The sequence below is a fragment of the Acanthisitta chloris genome, unplaced genomic scaffold (assembly GCF_000695815.1).
Source record: "Acanthisitta chloris isolate BGI_N310 unplaced genomic scaffold, ASM69581v1 scaffold17792, whole genome shotgun sequence".
Classification (NCBI taxonomy): domain Eukaryota; kingdom Metazoa; phylum Chordata; class Aves; order Passeriformes; family Acanthisittidae; genus Acanthisitta; species Acanthisitta chloris.
The window spans coordinates 61,700-71,525 of record NW_008661223.1 but is presented as its reverse complement, the minus strand read 5'-3'; the positions used below and the strand labels follow the sequence as shown (position 1 = coordinate 71,525).

The following is a 9,826-nucleotide window of genomic DNA, read 5'->3' as shown; positions in this document are numbered from 1 at the left end:
TGAGGAATATGTTGTAACTGTAAAGTGAGCAGCTTTGAATTTAGAAAATCATCCTAATTCTTCTGTGTGTGTCCCAACCCCCCTATGACCCACCTACTTCCCCCCCCCCTCGCCTAGCTCAGTGTCATTTGCATGCTGACCACATGCTCATACATGTTGGAGTGAAATCTTGGTAGGATTCTGTTTGAACATGGTGAGTTTCTTCCACCTGTCTCTACTGAGGATTGTTTTTGAGTCCAGAAATAAGTACTGGAAAACTTTACACACATCTTTTGTTTTTCTGCTTCCTCAGTGTATGCAGATCAGGGCTGTGGGGTGACTAATGAAGTCATACATAGTACAGTAGAGAACATAGTAATCTTGCTGTTAATGAGGATTCAGATTAAAAATTCCAGTGGTATCTCCTCGAGAGAATAAGTACTCAGCTGTCTGAATGATGTGTAATTGTGTAATGTCAGGTGGGCTTAAACTAGCAATCTGCCTCATGCCTGCTCTCAGCATCCACTGGTGGCTTCTGACAGCTGTCCTGCAATGTGCTGAGAAACCCAAGAATCCTCTACTGGGGCAATATACCAGAGAATATCTGCACAGAATACGTCTATCTTTTGTTCTTCCTCTTTCTTTTTTTGGGAACACCCAATCCCTTGTGTACGTGCCGATACAAACTGAGGCAAGCTGAAGCGCGCTATGCAGATGTATGTCCTGGGAACTGGGTGTTATGTGGAAATGGTATTCTGAAAAGTACTTGTAGAGAGTCAGTTTTTGGGTTTTATGGGTAGCTTTAATTCATTAAATGATGAGCCACTGTCTGCAAATGTTTCTGTGATCCCTTGTGAAGGCAATAATATGTCCTTAGAGGAATGGCTTATATTTAATTTCTGTGTCATAAAATACTCCTAGGAAGCTGTTCTTAGTATGAGTTACTATGTTCCCATTTACTAAGAAACTGAACCAAACCATCTGTAGTGGTATTTGGCATCCTAGCATTACACTGTGTCATACAGCTTGCTCCTGTGTCATCTTAGTCTTCTAGCACCTTGTCTCCTACCTGACTCCCCCATGACCTGGGCCACCCTTCCCCTTGCCCCCAGTAAATCCTCATTTAGATGTATTGTCTTGCTATCTCATAAGTATTTCTTGGGTTTTATACTCTTTTCTAAAAGGAAGTGCTTTGAGTTTATTAGATGCTGTCCTTTCAGATACATGAAGAAAGTGAAGTGGATTGTTTTTGGGGGACTACAATGTTAGAAAAGATGATCACAAGTATCAGAATATCTGGAGTTGGAAGGGACCCATAGGGATCATCAAGTCCAACTCCTCACTTACTTTCTTTATATAAGGAAGGGTTGAGTTTGGACTAAGGATGCAACTGTAACACCCTGCCTGCCTACCCCCCAGAACAGGATTTTAAAGTACCAACAGAAACCTCATACTTGATCTACTAGTTTACTGGGCTAGATGTGTGACTATGTCAGTATGGCCTCTTGCAAGCAAACAAGCACTCAGTTTCCTTGTGCTCCTGTGTGACTCTGTCTGGTAGTGCTGGGCTTGAGTTCATGTGGTAAGTCCTGCTGAGAGCGTAGTCCCACTTACTGCAGGTACTTCGATGTCCTGCCATCTCAGAATGGCAGATTAAGCACAGCTCTGCCTGCTGGATGCTCTGCAGACCCTGCAGTAAGGCAGTTCACTTCCACTTCATGATAGGCTGGGATCATAATTGCTGCATTGTTTTGAGAGCAGAATTTGGAGGGTAGGAAAGAAGAGCTTGTGGCTGTAGTGAAATATACAGCCTGCTGGTGTGTTCATGCTAGTGTTGCTGTAAGGTGTGATAGGGCATATTTTTGCAGAGAAACTAGTCATAACAAGTGACTTGAAAATTGCTCTTCTAATCCATTGTAAACGTTTCTGCATTCCACCCCATAGTGAACAGAGATTTTGGAATTGATCCAATTAAGTTGATTTTGAAGGATTTTTTTTGATGGAAGCCTGTACTGCTTACAAGGAAATGGTGCATTACTTGTGATAAGATGCAAATTCTTGCAAAGATGTAAGAGCTCAGATGAAATATTTGTTTTCTGTGTGGATAATAAATGAATACTCTTTTGGACCCATTGTTCAAAAAATGGCTTTTGTAGACAGATAAGATCAAATAAGTGGAACTTGAAGGGGTATAAAAGTGAAAATTAAGAAGGGAAGATTGATGGAAAAGCATGTTTCGTGAGAGCTACTTACATTTACTAAAAAAAAGGCCTTCATACACTTCAGAGATTCTTTTGCAGCATCAAGCATATGGTTAAAATACTGTTGCAGCACAAATACTGCTCTGAGTTCTCAGTGTTGTCACTGAACATGTTCAAGGATGTGATAACTTTGAATACATTTACCTACAGTTTGTTTTAGAATACTTGTGTAGTTAAACATGTTGAGACAGTTGCAGTTGGAAGTTGCTGAGTTGTTCTCCATTTAATGTGTAGCTTTTCACTCATATTTATTCTTAGGGAAGAGCAGACGTTTATCCACCAAGTGTTTTGGTATGGGACTTAAAAGACAAAAATGCCCATCTGTTTGAAAAAAAGTGTTTATATTTTAGAAAATTGGATTTTTCAGTTTGGCTCTACATGAGCATGTTCTTTGCTTTCTATTTTTTAAGAAGGAATAAAGCTTTTCAGTGTTTTTGTTCCAAGACTGAGTGACTTTTAACAAGGAATTGGTTGACTACAGACTAGGAAGTGATTTCAATAAGCTGGTTCAGAGTGGTGGGTTTTTTTTTAAGTTTCCAAACCAAGCAATTATTCTTTCCCAAATCTAAAAAAGAAGTAAAATAAAAAATTAAAAGGTGTGATTCCCACCCCTCCTTACTCTGTCCCAAAGGAATGGACAGCCTCTTTCCCCTCGCAAACCCACCCCCAGCCTAAACAAACCAACTTTCGTACTTACAGCGACTGAATTACTTCTAGTATGGATTTATGCTAATAAATCCCATTAAAGTATGGGAGAGCCCACCAAGACACAATTCAGCAGTATTCATATGAGCAGCTGAAGAACTGTATGAATCTGTGCTCTGCAATAGAGCAGGCATAGGTTTGATTTAGGATGAACAGTTGAGAAGAGATCACTAAGAGTTAAAGTATCTGATATTTCTGTTTAAGTTTGTGCTTCCTGTATGTATTATTCAGTTTATGGTCATGTAGGTATGGCAGCAGAGAGCCCTTCAATAGCTTAGAAGTGAAAGGATGCATATATGTGTGACAGTGAACGTCTATTTACAGAGTGGAAACAAACTACTTTTAAACTCTCTTGTCAGCACTATCTGAGAATACTTTTATTAGTCTATGGTTAGAGAATTTTCTGGACTGAGGCAGTGAGAGGAACTGAATGTAGCCCTCTGATTTCTGCATGACTAGGTGATAAACACCATCTTCACAGCTGCACAATGTATTTCCTTGGCTGCTGATATTTGCACCAAGTTTATGAACAGTATGTTACTTGTTTTATTTTTTTCCAAGTTCTTCGTTGGTTGGGGTGGCACCAGTCCAGCTTCATTACTAGAGTTCTTGTCATACAAGAATTAGGAATGAAGGAAGGAAAAAGAACAAGGAAGGCAGTGTCATGTCATGAAGGTTAAGTTATGGATAACGCCTTAAACAGCCATTTTTTCTATGCATTATACAATGGGACAAGGAGATTAAGGTATGCCAGTGATGAAGAGGGAAAGAATGAAATGAAGCTCTGAATTGGATCTGTATTGACCAGCAGAGGTTGCATTTTCTAAGGCTGTCATTAGCAAGGAAATACACAGCTACTCGCATCATACCTGGTACAGAGATCTGTCTTACTCTGGGAGAATGACAGCAAGGCTTTTCAATAGGAAAAAAAAACCCAACACAATTTAAAAAAAATTTCTTGGTTTATTTTGTGGAGCAAAAAAAACTTGTGTTGAAAAAACCTGTTTTGGAATGAGTATTCAGTGAAAGGTCACTAATACAGCTATAAACACACTTAGCAGATGTTTGACTTCTGGGTTGTTCTGTTCTGGGACCTGAGGTACAAATGTGCTTTCATTTTGTAGTGCTAATGTAGTCTTGGATCAGAGCAAAAATATTACCTTGGAGCTGTTCTTAGCAGCTGTTGATGCAGAAAATGTAAGTCTGGAACTCCTGCTTGAATTCCTTTTTTGGTATTCTCCGAGCTGGAATTGAAGGCATGCTGTCTTGCCCATTCTGCTGCTGTGCGACCCTGCGGTAGCTGTAATCAGTGGCCTGGGAGATGAGAAACTGGCGCGGGAGTGATTGGCCAGGGAACAATTTCCCGGAGTACATCTGTGTCGAGCAGAGCGAACTAAAGCAGTCATGTATGCGCAGGCTCTGATCTCTGGGGAGGTTCATTCCAGGGTCTCGTACAAGGGCATTCTCCGCTTCTGCTTCTGCACATCAGCATGGAAGAAGCTCGTCAAGGGAAGAAAATGCAACCTGTATGTAAATAGCAGCTGTATAACTGAATAATGGCTGGAACGTGCTTTGATGCAAGTGATCTTTAGCAGCTGTGCCTCAGAATGAAGTGCTACCCTTGAACTCACTAGTTGTGGAAGAAATTTTTGAAAGATCTAGTAAGAGGAATATTACTTTGAGTAGAGATTTCTGTATTAGGGAAGATATTTGCTGTGTTTTTAGAATTGCTTAATCATAGTAACCAGCTTAATTCAGAAAGAAAATGTGCTGTTAGAAGCATGACAGTGTTCTACCAGATTTTGAGACTGGTTGAGTATTTTGGGTTGGGTTATTTTTCCTTCTGTTTTTTTTTTTTTTTCCTTTGGCATTACTTTGAATCAGCTTTTCTTAATTTGAAGGTTATCAGCTGTGGCTTTGATGGATTCTGTGCAAGTATAGCAGGGATGTTTCTGGTAAAGAATCTTGAAACATCCTATTGATCTTTTTGACAAAAAAAGGAACTTAATGAGCTGTGTAACTCAGGTACAATGTTCATGAAAATAGTGTTTTCTTCAGATTGTAGTGTCATAGATGCAAAACTCAGTGGGGGTTTCTACAATGGAGTAGTGAATTCTAGTATTAGTGTTGCAAGCTATTGCTTAGCACTTGTATGGGTTGTCATTACCACTGCCAGGTAACTGCAATGCAGTGTGTAACAGGGATTGCTACTTAAGAGTTTCCTGGAAATTAAAAATCTATGGGATGGATTTTTCCTAAGTTGTGAAGCTTAAAAGATCTCTGAATTATTTTATAGAAGTTATATAAAATGACTAAATTTTCTATTTTCTTGGGTAAGCGTTTGATTTAGACATGTTAAAATGCATCAGATTGCGGTGCCCTTATTTATAAGGGTCTCTGTTGTACACTGATCAGTTTTTTTATTTTTATTGTGGCGCTGCTTTCAGGTCTGGACACAGAACTATATCAAGCATGCCTACGCCTAGAAGACTAGGCAAAGATAAGAGGTGACTTATTACAAAGATTCCACTACCTCTGCTTTTTTTGAAGTGTGACTTCAGAAATTGAAGTGAATGGAGATAGGGATTTTTTTGAATGAAATTTAGCCCTGTGAGGCAGTGTTAAAATGCAACTTTGTGAAGTAGCTACTATAATATTAGATATGCAACTTGATATCTTGTGTTGGATTGGTGACATTACTTGCTAAGTTTATGCATGGTGGTAAATTTTCTGGCTCACAGAACACTCAGGTTGAATTCAAATGTGCTTCTAATTTTAATCAAACATTCACTTGCATTTTAATCATGCTTTCATATGAATCAAGCCATCCTTTTTTCTTGTGTACACGCTAACCCAGTTTTTTGATGGGTTGCTGTGGTGTGCTATAGTTGATGACCATTCACAACTGTGACCAGTCTGTTGTTGGTCTTAGACTTCTTTTCTTTCTGGCTTTTTCTCCCAATTTAATTTTGTGTTCTGATTAACACAAACATTTTGTTTACTGTCCAAACATGTGTCTGATTTGTCTGGGATGGGACATGGCTTCTCTTGCAGGTTGTGGTACTCAGTGTGACAGTGACTGGAGTAATGCCTGCTAGAACCACCAAAGTAAGACTCCTTATAAACATTAGATTTCAACTGTGCCAGAAGCAAAACATGGTTGTTTAGAACTACTTTTTTCCTCTAAGAGCTTGGAGTTTGTGGTGTGTTTTAAGTAGCACACACACACACATCTTTCTTTACTGCCCTCTGCATACAGTTTAGGGGAAATAAAAGTAAAATGCAACTTCTGGAGAGTCTGATGGAAGTCTGTTGATGTCTATTGGACATACTTGTCCAAACAAGGTTTGTATAGCTGCTGTGGTTTTTTTGTAAGTCTTCTAGAAGCAGATTGGTCAGATGTATTTAGTAGGGTAAGCTGAGCAGTTAATTAGAGGATTAGTAGGCTAGAAAAACTTGTCTAAGTATTCCTAACCTATTTGGTTATGGCTACAGTCTTATTGAAATCAAAGTGTCAAACCTTCCTGTGAGGCTCTTGAATATTACTTCAATTAGGAGGGACCTTCATTTACATGTGAGGATTGTTGTGTAAAGTAGTGATTGTATAATCACAGATAAAATTCACAAGAAAAGGGTGTGTGCATAGTGACACCACAGCCATTAGGCTGTACTGGAGTCTTTCCTATAGTGCTTGAGCAATACTCTCTGATGAGATAGTAGGGGGAAAAAAGTCTGGAAAGCAGCTGTTCCTGTGCAAATAAGACCATAGAAAATACAACTGAGAGGGAAACCCATCAATACGGTGTGCCTCCTATTTTAAACCTGGCAAGTGATCTGTTTGTGAGTTATTCTTAATTATATTCTCATCCGTATATATTTAGAGGGCAAGGCCAGCTGAAAATTGTATGATGACAAAATGAGACAGGGCTCATTTATATTTGGTGCATTTTCCCTTGGCTGTTAGATCGATGTGCTTGATTTAGAACTGGTAGTGTTTCATCACTCTGGCAACTTCTGAAGATACAGTATTGCTGTGTAGAGACTGTGGTCCCAAAGAACTCACTTCAAATGAGTCTATAGAACTGCTTGTGCAGTTCAGGTAGAGACTATTTAATAGACTGGACAACACCTTCACTAACTTACTTAGGAAGAACTTTGATTTTTCATACCCTGCCTATCCTTTAAGGAGGCAGCAGTCAGAGATGCCTGCCCTCCTGCCCACCATGAGCTCATCTTTCCTCTGGTTTAAAAGCAGAATCACTTTCACAGAGAAGTAAAACAATATATTTAGAACTTACCAAATGCTACTTTTAATTGTTCCTGCAGGTAAACCATGTCAGAAAGCTCTTCTTATTTTCCTCACCCTTAACTAAGGCTACTCGGTGCTGTGTATGGGTAGCAGTGAGAGAGCTATAGGGTAGACCTGATGATTGCCTGAGGTAGAATGATTGTCACTGAACTCTGCATACAGTGGTCAAACATGGCCTTAGCAAATATAGTACTTGTCTGGTTTGTTTTCTTCGCACTTTCAGGGTTAGTGTCACTTAACTTCTAATTTTGTAGGACTGCAGCACTGGTCTTGGTTTGATTTTTGCCCTCTGAAGTACTAGCTCTTATTAGCTTGCAATTCTGGGAGGTTGAGTGGATAGAGAGGAGGCTGTATGTGCATTCTGTAAATTGGAGGTGTGTTTTATTTCCTGACTACATGGAGTATTACGTGTGCTTAGAACAGAAATGCAGGCGCCTGAAACAGACCACTTCGGAACTGTGGCTGTGAAAATGAATTATGGAATTATGCTGCTAGTTCTAGATTATTCTGAACCATATGTTTCAATAGCTGTGCAACAAAACAAGTGAGTTTGAGTATCAATCTATTAAAAAGGTTGGTGTTAAAGTATTTTATATATGTGCATACACATACATGAATATAGTTGCAAAGTGAGGTTTTGTAGTTTGTTTGGTTATCTTTGTGATAAGTGGTCAAAATGAAGGTTTTAATTTCTTTTCCTAGCTAATCCTTTATTTTTGAAGCAGAGCAATAGTGGCAGTCGTTTTTTGTTACTTAATTTTTGGTTTTGTTTTTGCCATTGGAGTCTTCCTTGGCTAGTCAAAGAGGGATTTTTGTTTCGCTTCCTAGGTTTAGGTCAGGCCACCATTTGGAATTCTGTTTATACTGATTGTTGTAGGTTTCTACTCTGAGTTGGGTTGGATGGGTGGTTTGATCCAGTTTAACTGCTCCTATGTGCTGATGATGAAAAAATGAAGAGCGAAGTATGAAGAGCAAAATGCACTGTGCAAAAGTTCTCATATACTGTTGATCTTAGTTGATAAATTTGCAGTAGCATGCTATAAAGGTTTGCCAGTTGGGTCTGTAAGGAGTGTGTGTGCTCCTGTTTTGAGAGGAATGGTTTGCTGGTGCCACATTCCAGCCTAAGAGCTAAATCCTGTCTGCCAGATCTGTTGTCTCTACAAAGGCAGCTATGTATCTGTGGGTTCTTGTGGGAAGGAGGGGGCGATTATTTGCTTTCTCTTCAAGCCATAAAGGCTGGGATATAGTTACGGTCCTAGTGCAGTATGTAGGTTCATTGCAAATGTGTGGGCGGTTGTATTAGAACATTATTAAAATAAAAAGCATTAAACTCTTGGCCAGGGACAGAGGGGAAAAAGTGGATAGGAGCATATCCCCCTTCTAGCCCCTCCCCCAGGTTATTGAGATTATTTGTGGGGGTTTTTGAAAAGTTTTTTTCTTCATTTGCACCTACATCAATAAATGCTGCTGTGAAGTTTCCTGCCTGAAAGTGGTAGTGTATTTTTTTTTTTTACCTGGGGAGGAGGCGTGATGGTGGTTGTGGTTCTTTTGTTTGTGTCCTCTCCCATGCTTTACTTGTTATTTCCATGAATGCTAGTGCTGTCTCTTCTGGTGCTGCAAATTGTTCCCTAATTCTGCTGGGGAAGAACTTTGGTCTAAGTGAGTGGAACATTGACTTAGCTAAGTAATGGTTTTAAATGTTGAGCTTGAATTCTTCTCAACACAATTACTGTATTACTCACAGATTTCAAAGGTTTATGGTTAGCTGTATCAACCATATATGATCATTGTCTATCACCAGAATGAATTGACTGAACTACGTTTCAAGTACCTTAAAAATGTGCTGCTAGCAAGTTGTCTCTCTTGGAAGTGGTTGTTCAGTAATGCACTTTGGCAGTGTGCCTGTGCGAGGTCTTTCGTGTATGTGACTGCGTAAGGTTAAGTGAGTTGCATGGTGAGAAGAGCTTGTACAGATGACAGTGGAAACTTGCCTTTGGATTTAATACTCTGTGCGTCATATTTGTGCTAGTCCACTAGACGGTAGCTAGCACATACTGCTGAAGGTTGTCAGTTCTTCCAAACTTGAGTGCTTTTCTTGGTGATTCGTGCAATTTAGGATTGACTTTTTTAAAATACTGCTTTTAGAAAACATGCGGCCTTAATATTGTGGTTACAAAAAGTGATAACAAACGTTTGAGAATGTAAATAAGTGAAGTCTTAACAATTTCTGTGTGCGTTTGTCTGCAAAGGGGAATCACTCTTTTGTCCTGGAGGGAGAAAAGACATTCGAAAATCAGAGGTGGCAAGAGGAATCCTACTGGGAGTCTGCTAGAGCAAAGAGTATTTGAAAGTCTTGTCTGATCTGCAGAAGGTGAAAAGAGATTTCGTTTTCATGCTGGGGAGAGTTGGAAGGCTGAGAGGACAAGTTCTAGTGCATGTAGGCACTTCTGGCTGAATATGAAGGCTTTACTGGAGGGTTGTTTCTGCAGTATGTTTTTGAGTATCCGGAAATCTGGTATTAGGAGAAAATACACTACATTGTAATTAGATACACTAAGTATATCTTAATGCA

At 39.4% G+C, this 9,826-nt stretch overlaps 1 protein-coding gene across 1 annotated transcript in view; it reads left to right on the top strand.

The window, feature by feature from the left end:
• Positions 1–4,435: 4,435 nt before the first annotated feature.
• Positions 4,436–9,826, top strand: part of SLC4A7 (solute carrier family 4, sodium bicarbonate cotransporter, member 7) — a 62,236-nt gene continuing 56,845 nt past the window's right edge. Inside the window, exon 1 of the mRNA XM_009070154.1 lies at positions 4,436–4,475. Coding sequence (XP_009068402.1) covers positions 4,436–4,475 — 40 coding nt within the window. The remainder of the gene's footprint in view (positions 4,476–9,826) is intronic.